The sequence below is a fragment of the Alexandromys fortis genome, unplaced genomic scaffold (genome assembly GCF_014885135.2).
Source record: "Alexandromys fortis isolate MF-2015 unplaced genomic scaffold, M_Fortis_MF-2015_v1.1 scaffold_97, whole genome shotgun sequence".
Classification (NCBI taxonomy): Eukaryota; Metazoa; Chordata; class Mammalia; order Rodentia; family Cricetidae; genus Alexandromys; species Alexandromys fortis.
The window spans coordinates 5707221-5726738 of NW_026067981.1; the positions used below are offsets into that span (position 1 = coordinate 5707221).

At 46.3% G+C, this 19518-nt stretch overlaps 1 protein-coding gene across 1 annotated transcript in view; it reads left to right on the forward strand.

The window, feature by feature from the left end:
• The first annotated feature begins 232 nt into the window (after positions 1 to 232).
• The window catches only part of Rxrg (retinoid X receptor gamma), a 41667-nt gene continuing 22381 nt past the window's right edge, over positions 233 to 19518 (forward strand). The window contains exons 1-2 of the mRNA XM_050158330.1: positions 233 to 567; positions 15270 to 15517. Of these exons, the coding sequence (XP_050014287.1) occupies positions 519 to 567; positions 15270 to 15517 (297 nt within the window). The 5' untranslated portion in view covers positions 233 to 518. The remainder of the gene's footprint in view (positions 568 to 15269; positions 15518 to 19518) is intronic.

Below are 19518 nucleotides of genomic sequence, written 5' to 3' on the forward strand. Positions count from 1 at the left end.
CTCTCTCCTGACCTACTAGGGCACTCACACATCGATTGGTTCCCAGCTAATAGATTGTGCCACCCGGTAGGGACCTCTGGGGACTCGCGGGGAGCTGGAAGAGTCGCTCACAGCAGCCCAGCCCAGAGTTAATCAAACTAGCAACAGGATCTCAGGCGCGGTGGTGGCGGCGGCGACGGCGGCAGCGGCGGCGGCGGCGGCGGCGGCGGCAGCAGCAGCAGCGGCGGCGGTGGCAAGAGGCAAGAAGAGTAGCAGTGGCGGCAGCATTATGCGTGATTACTGACAGGCACCAGCTGCTGCCGCCGCCACAGCCTCTCAACACTATGTGGACTCTCGGATCTAGAGGCAGATTCCTGACTAATCCCAGAGGGCTGGCCCAGCCTGCGCTCCCCCGGCTGCTAGCAAGCGATGGCCACTCTTGTTAGCCCAAGTTGAAGAAAGCCGGGCTGTGCCTGGGAGTCGGGAGAGGCTGTACTACTCTTCAGAAGCGCGGCAGAGGAATGAACTGAGCAGCAAACATGTATGGAAATTATTCCCACTTCATGAAGTTTCCCACCGGCTTTGGTGGTAAGGACCTCACTTGGGCTTCACGATGTGAGTGGGAACCTGCTGGGGAGAGGCAGGGAAGAAACGGGATTAACGTAGCTTGGAATTGGAAGGCGGGCATGTATGTTCATAAGCATGTGCAGTGCGTGTACCGCGTGTTTCGTGGGTGCTTATCCGTGCAGAAGAGGGAATGGTCCCAAGGTGGAGGCATGTTTGCATATCAGAAGAAGGGCCTGGGGTATTCCGACAGTCTAAACCAAACAAAGATAAAAGCGCTCTACTATAACCCCGCACGTCCTGTGGGTGTGATAAGTGAGAGTGAGGGAAATTGCTAAGACGTACCTATTATTAATTTGTAATGAGAAAAAACAAGTGATGGAAAAGGTTTTCCTTGGGCAAAAAGTGCTACAAATACTTCGCAGCACGGGCAAGGTTGTTTTTACCTAAAAGCTGGTTTCTTTACAATTGAATTTTCAAAAAGGAAACATGCCCCTTTAATTTGCCACCCTGCTTCCCCTCCTGCGTTTTCCCCTTTTGATTTGCTAATAGCCTCTTCTCTCCTCCCCTGCTGCTGCCTCCAATTCCACAGCAAGGGTTGCTGTCATCATTTCCGCTCTGGGGGTCGAGATCTAGGGCTGGGGGTAGGGAAGGCCAGGCTCTTAGGAGACAGAACCTGCCAACGGAGGCTCTAGGTAGCCAAGCCAGGCAGGGTTCATGAGCTGCCTGCATGACCAGGCAAAAGTGTCTTGAGGACCCCCTCCCATCAGGGACAGGAGTAGTCCAGCCAGCCATGTGTAAATGCAACCAGCAGTCAAACCAACTGACTTCTCATGTGTCTGGTGGTGGCATGGAGTTCATGTTCCTGGGAACCAAAGTCAGGCTGTGCTGGATGGATTCTGGCAGGCATGGCAAAGCAGACAGATTTCCAAGGTCTTAGCAAGTGGAGGCCCTGCTCTCCTGACCTCCTCTGTGAACAGAGCCGATTTATCCAAAGGCCTGGGAAGAAAGTTTGCCACTGTACTAGACTGAATCCTCAGCGAGGCATTGTGACCCATGACTGTCCCTGGCTTGGAGGCTTTGGGTGAGGAGGTGTCTCATTCCTTCAGAGTGTACCCAGTGACTGTATGAGCCAAGCAGGGGCCAGGCGGTCGGGGTAGGCCCCCTTTGCACTGGGGCAGGCCCCTTAGGTGTGAACAGTCACGCTGTACTGTGTACAGTGGCTGAAGCATTAGAAGATTATTGATTGGGCCCAAAGGCAAGGAACCATGGGAATAGGTTCAAGGTAAAGCACAAGTTACTTAGGCTAGTTTGATGGCTGAGAGTGGTGGCCAATAATATGCCTGACATGTAGCCTCCAGGTTGTGGGCAGGTCCTTCTCCACTCCCATCTCACTTCCCTTCGGGGCTGAGAACAACTTTTCCCTCTGCACTGCGAGCTTGGTTGTTTGAGGGGCATGTTTATCTTCAGCTCGATTCTTGAGATGCTGGCTTCAACAAAGAAGAAGAAAGAGGAACTAGTCTAAGATTCTTTGGGGGCTGCTTGCTGGAACTGTGAAATATTAGCAACTCAAGGACCTTAGGGAAAGCTGAGGATGTCTCATTCGAATAGCCGCCAAGATGAGGCCAAAAAGAAGGCCAAGATTAGTCCAAGGTGACAGAGTGTAGAGTTGCAAAGTGTTTCCAGAGATGTCTCTGACTCAAACTGTAGAAGAATTGATTTGTAGCAAACAGAAGCATGCGTGCATGCACGCACACATACACACACACACACACATTCAGAGAGAGAGAGAGAGTGAGAGAGAAAGGGAGAGAAAGACAGACAGAATGAGACTGCCGACGTTGGTCCTTACTGTTTTATCATTTGTCCGTGTGATCTCAGGCAAGCTACTGAACCTCTCTAGACCTTCCTTCACATCTTCGATCTCTAAAGTGGGATTTGTAATTTCATTCTTAGAGTTTTGTTTTGAGAATTAAATAAGATAGCTAGCACATGAAAAAACAATTATCTGTACATTTGGTACCAAATACAAATAGATATTTCCATCCTTCCCATTTTGCTCAGAAGCCAACATGCAAATCAATTTAAATACCAGATATTATTGTAGAATAATGAATTGGAGATCTGGAGAAAAACGTACAACTAAATCTGCAAAATACCCACACATTTTGCTGGCTTCAATTTTAATAATTGTGGAGGCTCCAGTATTTAGTGTAATTGTTATATCAGATCTGCTATAACATGGGGAAAGGTTTTTTTTTTTTTTAAAGCTTCTAGTGGTACTTCTCATTGTCATCCCTAAGGAAGGAATGACTTATTTTGCTTGTTTCTGTTGATGTTTTTCATTTTTTTTTTTTGCATGAGTCAGTTAAGAGGACGCCTACATTCAGAGCCAAAGGACTCTGTCCCTTCTGTTCTAAGAACCTGCAGTGCAGGAGGGCGATACTGCTACAGGCTCAGGAAACCTGAGGATATCACCTGCGGCCATAATGCCTCTGCCTTCATAATTACAATGCTGGATGACTTTTGCCTTTTCACATAATAGCAAATACAGCCGCAGAAAGTTCTGGGGTCCTGTAAGAATCTCTAGGGCAGCCATGTCAGTGTTGGGAAAGAACATTAATGTCTGGGTCATGCTTATGATGTGGCTGAAGTTCAGTGCTCACAGGGACCTGCAAAGTGCCCACTCTCGTGCTTAGACTCCGACTCGGCTCTGGATGGTAGAAGTGTTTTCTTCTTGGCTAAGTCTTGGGTTTGCCAATGGAGCAGGAAAAGCCTTGTTTTCCCAGTATGCTTCCCCGTAGAAGATTCAAGACAAAGCTTGCAATACCCTACCTAAGTGTGCAGAAATCCCAGGGGAGAGTGACAAGCACCTACAAGACAGGGACCAGCTGTCAGTGTGAGCGCCCTGGCCTGGTCGAGCCTGCTTGCTGCCGGTTGCTGTTCTCTTTCTTTGAGAGAAGAGCAGGTGAAGACTTTGGGAGGTAAAGGACCCTCATAGCTAGAACATGACACAGTTGGCCCTTGCAGCCAGGCGTTTGGGCTGCTGGTCCGTGCTCTGCAGAGGTGCCTCACAGCTTTGGAAGCTGGCTCACTTACTTTGCAAGGATAGGGGCAGCAGTCTGCCTCACTCCAGCCTGGAAAACCAGGCTGATGATGGACGGGTGGCTGCTGGCACAGGGGCCTGACCATTGAGAAGGAAACTGCAGAATAGCTTATGAGCAATAATGAACTCTGGACCATTAACTGTGGCTTCTTAGGAACCCAATCACAGACTGATCTGGTTTTGGAAACTGCCCCCTATCAACTTGAGAATAGCCACAGAGGAGAATCAAGTTGGCAGCGTTTGTATACGTATGTATACACACATGTGTGTTTTCCAGAACACATTCTTTTCCCCTCTGCAGATGTGTGGGTGGTTAATTGAAAGCTATGGGCGTAAGTGGTTAGGGTTTGTGTGGGAGGAAAGACTGTGTATGAGATGCAGGAAGGAGCATATTTAGGATAAACTATTTTCTGAACATTTACAATATTACAAAGAGGTAGATTAATCAATCGTAATGAAGAGAAGAAACTGTGGGAAGAGAAATCTTTCATTTCTCCCAAGTTATAGCTTGAGAGCTGGGCCTTTAGCCCTGGGTGTTTGATGTCATGGCTACTGAAGGGAATGGCTGTTTCCCTTCCTGGGCAAAAGCACACAGAGTTCAGAAAATTGCAGACATTCATTTTTTTAGAATTCCTGGGCTTGTGTGGCTTGAGATGGACCCAATCCTAGCTCAGTCATCCTCACAAAAGTGACAATAATCGCCAGCATTTACCAGACACTTACTGTCTGGGGCCCTACATGCATGCATATGTTAGTGTTCTCTGGGCTCCTAGGAGATAAGACACTATTATCATTTTCCTCATTTTGCAGACAGGAAAGCAGAGCCCTAGAGATCCTGAGCAAACTGTCCAAGGTCATCCATCCTACCAGTGAGGAGCAGAGTTTAGGCAAGATCTGAGTCTAGGTGACTCAGGCCAGGGCCACTGAGCTTAACCTTCCCCTGTGTGACCACGCCCACCTGGGGCTAGAGGGAGGGCGGGCTAGGAGATAGGAAAGAGTCCTAGAAATGAAATGGATGAGTTATTTGTAAGAGCAGCTTACATGCCGATTTTTATTATTTGTAATTTGTTTATAGTTCACAGCTCTTATGTTTTCTCACCTTAGGAAGGAGGCAAATGACCACACAAAGGAACATCCCCTTGGCAGATCGCATTTTATTTAATATGTGCTGGAGTTTTCCATTCTGGGGCAAGGGTTGGCCGGACAGTGAGCAGCATCCACTTCTGCAGGCCACACTGCATCTGTGAGGAGCGCACACATGAGTCCTTGCAGAGAGAAGAGGCTAAAGCTGTGGCTGTGCTCCAGAAAGGCTGCAGATCCCTAGGGGATTTCTCCGGAGAAGTTTTATTACCATTTCTGATTGCTCTTCCATTAGTTGTGATCCCCAAACTCCCAGGTGTAAAATGCTTTCCTTCTGGTTTCTCTGTCACGGAGCTGAGTTCTCACAGTCAGACAGCATCCCATAGGCCATCTGTCCCCACCGTCCAGTGACTGTTGGAGATGCTTAGGAAAGCATATGTAGCTTGGCCAGGATGTAGGGATGGGTGGCATCTTCAAACTCAGTTCTTGAGCAACCCCGAGTGGGCAGGAAGAGGAACGGGAAAGGGAGCTAAACCACGGGGTCCTCCCCTTCCCTGCTATCCACTTTGAGTGGGTAAGCATTGACCTACAGTTGTAAGTTGTTAGTTGTAAGGGGTTTTCTTCTTTTTTTTTTTCCCTTTTAGCATGGAAAATTATAAATACTCTATAGAAGTCTCTTCCCACTTTCCACACAGCGTTTGGAGGCTGGTATTAAATGTGACTGGAATTCTGTATGTACATGTACTCGCCACCCCCTTACAAGAGGGAGGTCTGCCTTAAAGTGCCAGACTGCACACTGGGACATGCTGAAGTAAACACAACCTGGATTTGCTCCCAGAGGAGCATAGGTTCCAGACAGTCACAAGTTAGCACGTCCTTCCCGGGCAGATGCTCATGGGGCTGCCGCGAGCACTGGGCAGGGACCCTGCTAACCCCTAACTCCTGTTTTCTCACCCTGGAGTTAAAGAGCCCCGAGTCGGCTGCAGTGCCTAGAAGAGGACCAGGGGTATGCCCAGCAAGGATTTCAGGCTCAAGGTCACCTCAGGGTCCTGTTAGGATTTCAGAATTAATATTTGAATTCTAAAAATGGAAAAGGCTGTGATCTTTAAATCAAAAGAACATTTACAAGAAGTCAGAAGACTGGCAGGGAAAGTACTTAATAAATATTTTAGGCTGTTTGCCCGAGTTTCATTTCTGGGGCTCAGCATCTTTGCCTCTCTTTTCCATTTTACCAGTCATGAGGGTGATGAGGAAGCAGCCTCACAGAAGGCTTGGGGTACCGAGTACCTGTGTTTCCTCAGCTCCAGCAATGAGGAGAACAGAGCAGACGTCAGAGAGCAGGGAAGTGCTTTCCTTGACAGATGAGTGAATGCCTGCTCGCTCATTCATTCATTCATTCATTCATTCAACTTAAGAGCCACAAACTTGGTGTGCATAGGACATGTCCCCTGTTGGCCTCCTGGAGCATACACATGGGCTGCAAAGCCTTGAAAACATTTGAGGCTCCATTATTTCTGGAAAGTTCTCTCATGCAGAGTTTAAGTGCATGGATCTGAAAAATTTGGATATTTAGAATCCCAGAACAGATGAAGCCAGGGGTAACATTGTATAGAAATATACTTACTGCAATGTAAGATGACTACAGTCTTTAGAAAAGGCTACCCTTATTCAGAGACGGGGAGGAACTGGACAAGAAGCCCAGGGAGATAGAAGCCATGGCCGAAAGAGCTGTGGTGGGCAGAACTAATGTTCTAAGACATCAGCAATGAAAAGTTATTCCGTGGGCACCCTCAGCACCCGCCTCAAACTCCCATTTGCATACCTGGCTAGAAGAGCTTATAGAATACATGGTACCAGAATATGGACCTGGCTTCTGACAGACTTTGTTAGTGGGATTCCCTGGTTCATCTCATTTGTTAGGGGGCAGCACTATACTCTATGGACCAACCAGGCTTATAATTGGTCCTGGGTGGAAAAGTAGTTTGTGAGCAAAACTATCCAAGTAACGGCAGACAGACATGGTGCGAGGTTAGACCCCTGTTCTAAGTTACACGCAGTACTGGCTGCAGTAATTCACAGCAGGCTCTCTTGAAAGAGCCATTTTGTCATCAGGAACCTCTGTTTGCTGATCTGCCTAACGGGGGATAAGTCTTACCTTACAAACCTCTCTGTCCCAGACTGTAGCTGGAACAAAACAGACAGTGGCCTCCAGGGGGAATGGGTCTATCTAAAAGGTTTGTCATGGAGCCTGCAACATAGCACTCTAAAAGGTTTTTTTTTTTTTTTTAAAAAAAAAAGCCAGTAGTTGCTATGGAAATAGCAGCATAGACTCACAAAGAGCGCCATGACTATAGGGATTATTTAATGAGTACCATATGCTTGGTTCGAGGAATCAGAAGGCCTGGAGCCTTGCCCTGCGTGACCCTGAGCAGATCTATCTCTGCACTCATTCCCTCTTTTATAAACCAAGGTGGTTCTTGAAGTCTTATAAGTCTGGTTCCTAATCAAAAGCAATATAGTCTTATCAACTTATGACATAATCAGCCGGGCGGTGGTAGGTAGCACACGCCTTTAATCCCAGCACCCAGGAGGTGGAGGCAAGCGAATCTTTGTGAGTTTGAGGCTAGCCTGGTCTACAAGAGTTAGTTCCAGGATAGGCTCCAAAGCTACAGAGAAACCCTGTCTCGAAAAGCCAAACCAAAACAAACCAAAACAAAAACAAAAAACCATCCAAACAAAACAAAACAGAAAAAAAAAACCAACCTTATGACATAATCAATTAAGAGTGGTGATTAAACGGTCACCAGGCCCTGGGAAGATGGTAGTGGGTACTAGCAACTTTCTTTATGAGGATGAGGATGTGAGTTGGAATCCCCAGAAACCACTTGGACACAGTGTCTACCTGGAGATGGGAGGAGGAGGCAGGAGAGGGAGGCGGAGCCAGGAGAGGAAGCTCCTGGGCTAGCTAACCTGTCAAAACTAATGTAACTGTCATCACTGCTACCACCACCGCCACCGAAGAGAGCTTGCCTCAAATAGGTGAGCTTGAAGACCGACTTGAGGTTGTCCTCTGGCCTTCACACACGTGTACCCTGGCATGTTCTTACCTTCATACACAGTAATCTTTATACATTCACAAGGGATATTTAAAAAAAAAAAACCTGTTCATGGTATGAATTAGTTTGTATTTGCTGATTTACCAAAAAAATAAAGAAGGTTTGTTAAGCAAATAAGCCGGTGAGAGAAGCATTGAGCCTATTTAAGATACATCTGTTTTCAAGTAATTTAAAAAGCATAGTCGGGATGTCATTAGCATATTAACGGGGTGTTAATTACAAAAGAGTCTTTTAGCGCAGGTTTCTAAAATCCCCCACTTAGTAACCATTAGCTTGCAGGCACTTGGAACACAAACTATTCACGTGTGTGACTTAGAAGCAATAAAATCGTAATTTAAAAGTAATCTGCCAACTTGTCAGGAATTTAAACTGATTTTCCTCTCAATTGATCCGAATGAGTGAGGTTTTGCTATAATTATATGTAATGCTGGTAATAATGAGGCTGATTATCAATCTTTCCCTGCTTTTCAGCCCTCCATCATCACAGATTTTAGGGTGGGGAGTGGAGGGAGTCAGGAGAAATGGGGATGGGGAGGGGAAGTGGGGGAAAGAGAAAAAAGATGAAAAAAAAAAGAGCTCCTTCCCTCCCTCTTCAAGCACTGGAAGAAGCCAGCACACAGCCTTATCCTGAGCTGTGTAAGACTCAGCAGAACTCCCTCAGCGGCCAGGAAAGGCTGCCTGCCCCTGCAGCTGGCCTTAGCTGCATAGCCAATTAGCCAGTGCATCTTTTTGGCCTTGCCCTTACTTCCTTCTCAGTGGTTGCAAACAAAATGCAGGACTGAGCACCCCAGAGGCAGAAGCAGGGTCGTTTCTCCACGTTTTCCACTCTGGACAAGTTCTTGTTTCTTTTCTCTTAAAAAAAAAATCCAGGAAAGGTTTTGGTGGCAGAGGAGGTGTCCCCTCTGGGCCTGCTTCTAGGTGGGCCCCACATCAGGGGGAATCTCGTTTCTAATATCTTATTTTCCACACCTGTTAAGACGCCCAGCTCTACTCCAGTCAAATGGATATAAAGAAAAAAATCTTTCCATCTGGCCCAGATATTGATGTGAAAGTGCTTTGAAAAATCATTGCCAATAATGATTCAAATATAAAAGAGGTATTTTAGCAAATCCTAGTGCAGGATGGTTCTCCCGTGGAAGATTGTGCCAGGCAGGGGTCCCACGGAAGGGAACCATGGCTGAGGTTTGGACTATGAAGGGCTGGAGTCAGGACTAGGAGGATCCTGTTAGAAGGATTCAGATCAGGTTTCACATCTACACAAGTAGGGACAATACGAGAACCAGCCTCTAAGTGTACGACACACGTGTACGAGTGTGTCATAAACGAACCTCATCGATTCATGCAGTGAATATGTGCTAATAAGTTTTTTTAATACCAGCCTCCAAGTGCTGTTGGCATGAGGTGAGTTAATATATGTAAAATGTTGAGAACTCTGGCTCATGGCAATTCCTCAATAATCTTAGCTGTTATTGTTATTCAGGAGAGGAGACAACACAAAAGTGTCAATTAAAGCCCTTCATATGGCAGTCCCCTGCCCAACTCGCTGAGCAGCCTGACAGTGCATTCAGAGCCAAGTAGGGAAAGGATGTGTAAGTTTTCCTTAAACAAAGAACAAGCCAGGCATCCAATATTCTGATTGTCAGCTTAGGCACAATATCTTTCTACTGGATGAAAGGAGGGAGACTCGGGTATGGGACTGTCCCCACCGTGGGAGAAACCAGAGTGGGACAGGGTCCCAGGATGCTCCCCCTCACCCCAACTTATTGTGGAGAATCCAATTCTGAGAAACTGTCCCCTTCCCCATGGGTGGGCATTAGTCATTATCAATGGCTCGTGACAAGTCTCCTTGCCCTCCTGAAGAGGGCTGCCAGTGGGAAAACAAACTCTCCAGCCTGGCACAGCACCAAAGGGGTGGACACGCCAAGCCATTTGCTGCCTCGTCTGGCCAGTCAGAAAGACTACAGGCTTGACATTTTACTTTCATTGGCTGAGGACCGGTTGCTAAGCAACTCCTTACCTTGGTAAGAATTCTGTACATCTCAGTACTTCTCTCTTCTGTTTCTCAACAAGTATCTGTCTCTTTCTCTTTTTCCTTCTCTATTTCCCATTCCTTCCCTCCTCTCCCCCGCTCTGTCTCTCTCTTTCGTTTCTATATACACACACTTCATTTGTTGCTTAGAGATTCCACAAGTTTTGGTTTTGATGGATGTTAGGAACATTTATTTCTTATGCAAATAATTTCTGTTGATCTATTCTACGTCTAGTTATATAAAACAGTGAACAAATGCTTCGCTAGTCAATAATTAGTCAACAAATATCAATATCATTTTGAGCCCAGCGCCAGGAACCGCGGCGATTGTTTGCAGCAGGGGTGTTCAGCCCTCTGACATGGTAGCATGATGTTGTGGTCTGCATATGTGCTGGTTCCCATTCAGTTAGTCCAGGACGCATGTGGCCCATGCTGACTGGACAAGCAAAGAGGTGACCGACTGCTGGTCACCAGCAATTCTGAAGGGAAGTCATCAAAGGGGACCTGTGTGTCAGGCTGGATTATGAAACGATATGAGGGGGCCTAAGGATGGTATTGGGGTACCTGGGGTGACAGATGAGTACTTTGGGTAATTTATGAGACAGACATTTGGAAAATCCAATGTTAACAACCATGGTGTGCCTGTATCAATGCTTACTAGCTGAAACCCTTACCTGAGCGTTCACTATTCACTTGGATTGGACTGTTCTGCTTTTCTGTGCTAGATACTGAACTCCAAGGCCTTATGCACTGCAGGCAAGTGCCACCACTGAGGCACGCCCCCTGGCCCCCTGCTGCCCTTTGATCTTCCCCCAAACTAGTCTTTGGTGACTCTCAAGTAGTCCTTCCCCCACCCTCCCTGTGAGCCTGAGCCTTCCAGCTGCTGCCGCCAATGGACCATGGATCTCAGGCATTCTCTCTGGTTCTCTAAGGCAGGCATGGTTCTGTCATCCATACAGTTCAACAGAGAACTCCAGCAAGACTTGGCTTCTAAGGGGAGAAAGAGACCCAGGAGCAAGTACTATGGAGGCTACAGCGAGGAGGGGACCTGCACACCGAGGAGAGTAGACTCAGCCCTGCTGCAACATACAGATGTGGAACTTTCCGTACTCAGAACTCTGATGAAGGAACTCTTGGTTGCTTAAGAAAACAAAGTCCACATAGCTGAAAAGTAGAGCCCGAAGGTCACCCTATGGCATTTTTTCTATGTCAGAGGTTGTGTCTTCCCCTCAATAGGATTGTACCCGAGACCACAGTGCCACAACGTTTTTTGAAAAGTGGCAGTGTTCTTTCTGTAGTCTACATCTTCTTGTCCCTGTTTGGGATCTTGATGATACTCAGCATCTCAGACTAAACTTACCAGACAGCAGGGCCCCCTGAGTCAGTGATTAAACTCAGACCATCCCAGATGCCCATCGCCTGTCCTCTCTCTCCAACGCTTGAAGGCTGTGCTCTGGGCATCCCTCACAGAGCAGGGCAAAATGGAAGGATCATAGGGGTTTTAAGTACCAGCTCCTTGCTGGGAGAAATGAGGCCCGTGGGGGAAAAAATTTTTTTTCCTTGGCCTATTGTGAGGCAAGAAGAGGACCTCCCGAGGAATCTCCCACAGATAAGCCATTTTATAGAAAAAGCTGCTGATTGAAGAAAGAAAATAAACCCCATAGAATAGTCCAAGGACATTTTATAGGTTCCTGGGCACTTGGCATATTATAAGTGATATAAGTTTAAGATGCAGGATAAGGGAGCTAGCAAGGTAGACATGATGCAGAGGCAGGGTCCTCATTCAAAGTGAACCCAAACGAGCAGTTATTCATCTCTATTGCTATAACAAGATACCTCAGTCTGCCTAATTCATAAATAATGACTTTTTTTTTTTTACTTGTAATTCCTGAGGTTTCAAAGTTCAAGATCAAAGCCCTGACAGACTCGGTGTCTAGTGAGGGCTGGCTTTCTGCTCTGATCGTAGCACATGAATTCTGATCGGCTCAGAGGGAAGGAGTGGAAGAGATCTGGAAGGTGTCGTAGCGGGCATCAACCCACTCGTGGGGCGCGTCCTGAGGTGTTCTTCATCTCCTCCCTGCTGTTTGAGTTACAAACTGAGTTTGGGAGGGACATATGCATCCAGGTCATAGGAGAGTTCAACATCTTTGCTACAAGCAAATCTATCGCTGCTAAGAACTACTAGGTCATTGTGAGGGGCAGAGTTCCAAACAAAAAAATTTTTTTTGCAGGATATATTTGTCTTTTTGAATTTGATTTTATTTTTAAAAAATCTGGTTATGAATTGTCTACCCCTTCTGGGATGACCGACACATCAGAAGTAAGCCACATTAATGTTTGCTTAAAAGTAAAAATCGTATTTATTTGTCTGCTTGTGTAAGAGTATGTGTGTGTGTGTGTTTATCTTTTGCTTACACGTGACATGGCATACCTGGGAGATTAGAGGATGGCCTACAGGAGTTCGTTCTCTCCAGTATGTGAGTCCTAGACAAGATCCTCAGGTCATCAGGTTTGCCAGCAAGTGCCCTTACCCACCACAGCCTTGCTGGCCCTGGACACCTCTAAGACAACTGGGCACACGCACTGTTTCCTTCTGTCTCAACAAAGAACCCTTCCCACTACTGCAGTTCATAGTCAAATTGCCTTCATTTTTACTAGCGAAAGCAATAATATGCTTTGATTTTTATAGTGTTTGCATGTTACCATCTTAGTTTAGCTCTCAAACAACTTATACATTTTTCTACTATCTGTTTCTAGTGTTTCTATGCAGGTCAGTCTATCCATCCATCCATCCATCCATCCATCCATCCATCCATCCATCCATCCATCCATCCATCCATTCTTTCTCCCTCCCTCTCTTCCTTGTTTTTTTTTTTTTTTTTTTTTTTTTTTTTTTTTTTTTTTTTTTTTTTTTTTTTTTTTTTNGCCTGGAACTTAGAGAGCTGCCTGTTTCTGTCTCTCACGGGGGAAGTTTAAAGGTCTGCACCACTACATCTGACTATTTCTTTTCTCCTTTTGGGGAGGAGTTGATGTTTCTTAAAAATTGTTTGGTGCTGATTTTCACAGTTTTACGGAAATATGCTTTGTATTTGGTGTATTTGCCTCGTTTCCATGACAATAAACCTGGGAGGAAGCAGCTTGACAGAGAAGGATTGATTTGGGCTCCAGGTTCAGGGCATACAGTCCATCATGGTGGCTGAAGTATTGCAGTGTGACTAACCTCTGTCTGTGGGTGTATTGCAGTGTGACTAGCCTCTGTCTGTGGTGTATTGCAGTGTGACTAGCCTCTGTCTGTGGTGTATTGCAGTGTGACTAGCCTCTGTCTGTGGTGTATTGCAGTGTGACTAGCCTCTGTCTGTGGTGTGGGGCTGTTGGCTCAAAGCTAAGCAGATCAGAAAGCAGAGAACGAGGAATGAGAGAACCCATCTACCCTTGTCTTTTGCCCCCTTTTATTCAGTTCAGAACCCCCATCCATGGGCTTATGATGCTTACATTCAGGGTGGGGTTTCCATCCTCAGTTAAACCTATCTAAAAAAAAAAAAAAGGCTTAGAGCTGGGTGGTGGTGGCGCATGCCTTTAATCCTAGCACTCGGGAGGCAGAGGCAGGCGGATCTCTGTGAGTTCGAGGCCAGCCTGGTCTACAAGAACTAGTTCCAGGACAGGAACCAAAACTGCGGAGAAACCCTGTTTGAAAAAATCAAAAAAAAAAAAAAAAAAAAAAAAAAAAGGCTTACCAACGTGTTTTTCCTAGGAGATTCTAAATCTAGTCAGGTCAACAAGAAGCTTAGCTATTACACTCAGTACTTCTCTAGAATCAATTTATTGCTTTAAAAAAAAGTTTAAATGATTTCTTTCAGAATGATAATTTTAGACAAAAAGTGGGATGTTGGGCCCAGGCAGGAGTGAGTCTTGAGATTGTTCTCTTCATGAAACAATTGTTCTCTCTTTATTTTTTTGCCATTATTTACTTTGTATGTGTGTGTGTGTGTGTGTGTGTGTGTGTGTGTGTGTGTGTGTGTGTGTGTGTGTGTGTGTGTGTGTGTGTGTGTGTGTGTGTGTGTGTGTGTGTGTGTGTGTGTGTGTATGGGAGTCATGTATGGGAATCAGAAGACAGTTTGTGGGAGCCGGTTCTCTCCTTCCACTTTGTGGGTTCCAAGTTTGAGCTCCAATCTCTAGTCCTGGCAGTTGGTGCCTTTACCCACTGAACCATTTGCCAGCCCCTGAGTAGACCTTAACTAAGGAAGCAGAAGGGCCAAGAGAAACTCCAGGCAGACATGTTTAAGACCAATTCCACAGGTCATCTCTGACACTCCCCATTTAACCCCAGAACTTTAAGGAAGAGGTTGGTTCCTGCCTCCTAACCTTAGCATTTGTTGCTCAGAATTCTACTTGGGAGACAGAGTGTCTTCACAGGAGGTGTTCGGAATCGGGCAGCCTCTCCTGCAGGCCATACTCACTAACCCCCAGTTTTCTCCTTTTCTATCCCTATATACAAGGTACCATGGCTGACCTAAGGACAGCAATTTTGCATATTTCTTTGCATCTGGCCTTTCATATTGGCTACTCAGGGACCCAAGGACAGTTTTGGCGGTGGTGGTGGGGTTTCCCCTCGCTCTGTTTTCTAGGCTGCTTTGCAGAGACTGGAGTTTGTAATCCTGCTGGAGAGAATGCTTCATGATGGGCTCTCAAGATGATGGGAGAACACCCACCCATCGCTTTGATCTTTCACTGGTTGTTGGCTACAGGAAACATGGGTTCAACTGAACAGAGATAAATAGTTTATGCTGATCACCCAGCCACTGCTCCCATGCTCTCAGAATGTCTTCCACAGGCCCTTGTGGCATAGCATCCTGTGCCTGGATGTGAAAGTGCCATCCACAAGCCTGTGCGCACTTGTCTTCCTGGGCTCCGGTACCCACAGAGCCACTGAGTCATTCTAATTTGCATATGGGTGAATGAATTTTAGTCTTGCCTCATGCTCGGTTCTCATAGCTGTATGAACGTGGGTAGGGAATCTTAGCGAAGCTCAGGCCTCTCTTCACTCTGATCCTCACATAGGCGTTGACTTGCCCTTCCTGACTGGCCCAGGGACACAGTCCCAGAGATCTGGGGACTTGTGAGCCATGCCATTGCTATGCTCACTGTGCATCTCTTTCAGGCTACAAAGGATGCAGAGAGAAACTCAGAGAACTAAGACATTGATGATCCCCTCTTCTAGGCCAAGCCCTCTCCTATCCCTGTGCTTTGCCTGTCTGAGCAACTAGCATTTGTAGGAGTGGCCAAAAAGAGGGGAAGAACCCAGGAAACAAACCAGGGGTGCGATATGCCTCTGCCTCTCCAGGAGCCCTAGCTTTGCCTCCCTAACCTCTCTTGACCTGTGTTTTTTCTTCCACAGGCTCCCCTGGCCACACTGGCTCCACATCCATGAACCCGTCAGCAGCCTTGACCACAGGGAAGCCAATGGACAGCCACTCCAGCTACACGGACACCCCAGTGAGTGCCCCACGGACACTGAGTGCTGTGGGGACCCCCCTCAACGCCCTCGGTTCACCATACCGAGTCATCACCTCTGCCATGGGTCCACCCTCAGGAGCCTTGGCAGCCCCTCCAGGCATCAACTTGGTGGCTCCACCCAGCTCTCAGGTAGGTGTTATTTCTCCCCAAGGTTAGTTTAGCCATGTACAAGGTCCAAACCTACTCCTAGCATAGGTTGCAGACCAGACTAAGAGCTTGAGCTGGAGTCATAGGCAGATATTCACTGTGGGCTTTCTGAAGTTAGTGAATTGCCTCTATAGACTGCTCTCTTCAGGACCTCACCATCTGAGCCTTCAGCCTGAGGAGTCCCATGGACCGGTAGCAATCTGTGGTTCAAGAGACTGTATGCACAAGGGCACTTCTCTGGTGGCCTTAGTGGATGTGATTTCAGCATCTCTCTGGGGTGTTTGTAGACCCCTTTCAGTTTTCTTACTTCATAACAACTACCTAGGGCAATAGTCCCAACCTGTTAGTTGCTACCCTTTTGAGAGTCCCATATCAGATATCCCATATATAAAATATTTATATTATGATTCAGAACAGCAACAATGCAAATAATTTTATGGTTGTCTATTCTACAACATGGAATTTTAAAGGGCCACAGCATTAGGAAGGCTGAGAACCACTGCTCTAGGGGATTGGAGAAATGGCTCCACCAGTAAGGTGTTTGCCATGCAAGCATGAGGAACTAAGTTCAGATCCCCAGTCCCCACAAGAAGCAGGGTGTGGCATGCGTCTGTAATCCTAGTGCTGAGAAGGTAGAAACAGGAGGATCCATGAAGGCTTCCTGGCCATTTATGCCAGCCTCTGGCCTCAATACATATATGTATACACACATGCATACTTAGGTCCATACACAGAAATGAGTATCTAGGCAATGAGACACCATATGTTAAAGGGAATCCAGAAATGATCAGGGCAAGTCTTTGCTAAGCATTTTCAACTGAGAGGAGAAAAAATAGGCAGGCCCAGCCCCGGGAAAAAGCTAGAACTAGGTATATGCACATTCATATTGGCTCTGAGACTAGGAGGAGTCAAGGAGAAAACATGACCTAGATTCTGAGTATCTCCTGAGACGGTGGAGAAAAGGTGTGTGCACAGCAGACCTGCATCACTGTGGGTATGCATCACTGCATCGCGTGGCCAGATGGCTTTGCTTTTCTCTTAAGACTGGCGGCTTTCCCCTCTTGGAGTGGTTGGACACGGCTATAATAATGCTGTATAAAAATACAATCCCCAGGCTGGAGCGCTTGGTGATTAAGAGCGCTTACTGGTCTTGTAAGATCTTGGGTTTGGTTTTCAGAGCCCTTATGGTGGCTCACAATTGCCTGTCACCTTCGTTTCAGAGGGTTTAATACCCTCTTCTGGCCTCTGCAGACACTTCACGTGTGGAAGTGCAAACATACATGCAGGTAAAACACACATGCACATAAAATAAAAATTAATAGAATTCTTTAAGGAAAAGCAACCCCTAAGTCTTCAAAGCTTACAAAAATAGGAATTTACCTTCCACTCGAAGATGCCCATCCTTCATATGGACCTAACATGCTAGCAGGACTCTGTCCTTTGTGTCTTAGGCTAAAGGGTCAGCAGTTAATTGGGAAATAGTTCTTCCTGGTCTGTCTCGAACGTGCTGTCTCAGTTTCTTTTCCTGTTACTGTGGCAAAATTCCCTGACAAACATAACTCATGGGAGAGAGGGCTTGTTCAGGTGACAGTCCATTTATCTGGGGGAGCTAGCTGAGGCTGTTGGTCACATTATAACCATAGTCGAGAATCTGAGAGCAACATTGCCTTCAAACTTGTGCCCAGTATGCTTTCTCTACTATTGTACAGTCCAGTAACTGTATAATAGTGCCCTGTCTAGGGAATGGTGCTGCCCACAGTGGGCAGGTCTTCTCATCTCAATTAATGCAATGAAATAGACATTGTGGCCAAAGAAGACCATTAAGATGATCTTCGGTGGATGGGGAAATAGGCTGTGCCTATTCTAGTAGGAATTACTACAAGGACAAAGCCCAGAGGATACAGTGCCTTAGAAGTGAAGACCGAGGAACAATAATCCCATTTACTATACCTTCCGTTCTCTCTTAAAGAGCCAGGACCCCCATCTCCTCCTTCTGCTTACTTGCACGGGGCAGAGCAGTATTGATTGACTTTATGATGCTTGGCTTGTATGTATAAACATTATTATGAAAGTTTCTATGACAGTGTTTTTGATGAGGCTAACATTTATAGGTTACTCATAGGGAGAATGAGCAAACCAGTGTACCTACCCTACTTTGGACAGTTATCATCTAGTCACCTGAAGGTCAGCTTAGAAAAAAAGGCTGACAATCCAAATGAGTAGGATAAAACTCTTCTTCCTGATGGTTTATAGTCCTTCAACTGAGTAGGGCAGTGTGTATGCGTGCATGCGCATGTGTGCTCATTCCTGTGGATGGGCAAGTGTAAGGGCCAGAAGTCAGCTTTACATTTCTTCCTCAATCATTTTCAGCCTTCCTTTTTCAGACAGGGTCTTCCACTGAGCCTGCTGTGTAATCTCTTAGTTAGACTGGCTGACCAGTGAGTTCCTAGGACTTGTCCATCTCCATCCCTAGTACTGGGGATTCAGTTACACAACCCCACATCTGGCTTTCATCTGAGCGTCAGGATCCAAACTCATGCTTATACAGCCGGTCCTCATCCCCTGAGCCATCTCTCTGGTCCGGGATTTCTGCCTTTGGTCTTGAACTGAAACATTGGGTCTTCCTGGGCCTTCAGCTTGCTGGTCTTCACACTGTACCATCACCATTCCTGGAGTTTGTTTGCCGACTTAGCCACACAGATTCTGGCACTGGCCCATCTTCATAATCACGTGAGAGAATCTCTTATGCCCCTTTACCCCGACACCCAAGAAATCTTGTACAGGAGGTGCTTGCTACATCATGCAGAGAAACCATAGCATTTGGGTGAACTGCACGTGCAAGAGCAAAACTCAAGAGGAGCAGAGAAGGGACCTGTGTATTGCTGGATCATCAGTGCTAGGGCCTCAGAGACCTTGTGGGGGGTAGTCAGAATGTGGGATATGTGTGCCATTTCCTGCCTTTCAGAATGAGTGTGGTTTGTTTTATTCACTTTCTTTTCTACAAACACATTCAAGGGAGGAGAGTAGTTAGAGAGATATCGTGGTAGTTTGTTGTACGTGACAAAAGCAACTTATGGGAGAAAGGGTTTGTTCTGGTCTTTAGAGAGATACATTGCAGTGTAAAGGCGAAAGCTGGGTTTTGTGAAGGCCATTGCCATTCATTTAAATAAATGAGTCATAGTGGTTTATATCTGTAACCCTAATTCTTGGCCGCTTGAAGCAGAAAGATAGCTATAAGTTCAAGGCCAGCCTGGGAAGCTATATAGTGAGTTCAAGGCCAGCCTGGGCTACAGAATGAAAACCTGTTTCAAAGATACAAGAACAGGACTGGAAGATAGCACTGTTGGTAAAGGATGAGGACCTGGATTTGATCCCCAGAACCTACATATAAAACTGGGTGTGGTCGTGTGCTTATAATCTCAAACACTGCAGAGGCAAAGGTGGGTGGATCCCTGGGTCTCAGTGGCCAACCAGTCTAGACACACCAGTGAGCTCCAGGCCCCAGTGACACACCCTGTCCCAAGACACTAGGTAGATCGCTACTGAGGAATACTATCTGAGGCTGACTTTTGTCTACACACACACACACACACACACACACAATTAGTAAGTTCATAAATAAATACATATGTAGGTAAGAACTGTGAGGGCCTACAGTGCCTGTGTGTTATTTGACTCCACCCTAGTTTGGGGGTATGAAGCTACAAATGTGGCTGAACATTCAAAACAGACAAAAACCTAAGGAATAAACAAGATAATCTTAAATAATAATCACCCGATCTGTGACATATATGAAGACATATAAACCAGTGTCAGTTGAGAGAGTGCAGGACCTGTGGGTAGGGAGCAGGCAGCACTGTTTCTCCGAGGCTGCTTTTATAATAATCACACTTTTTAGTAATGAACACTTCTAATTAAGCCAAACTGGGCCAATAAATTCATCTTCAGAGCTGTGTGTCAGGGCCGCTATTCCTGGACCATAT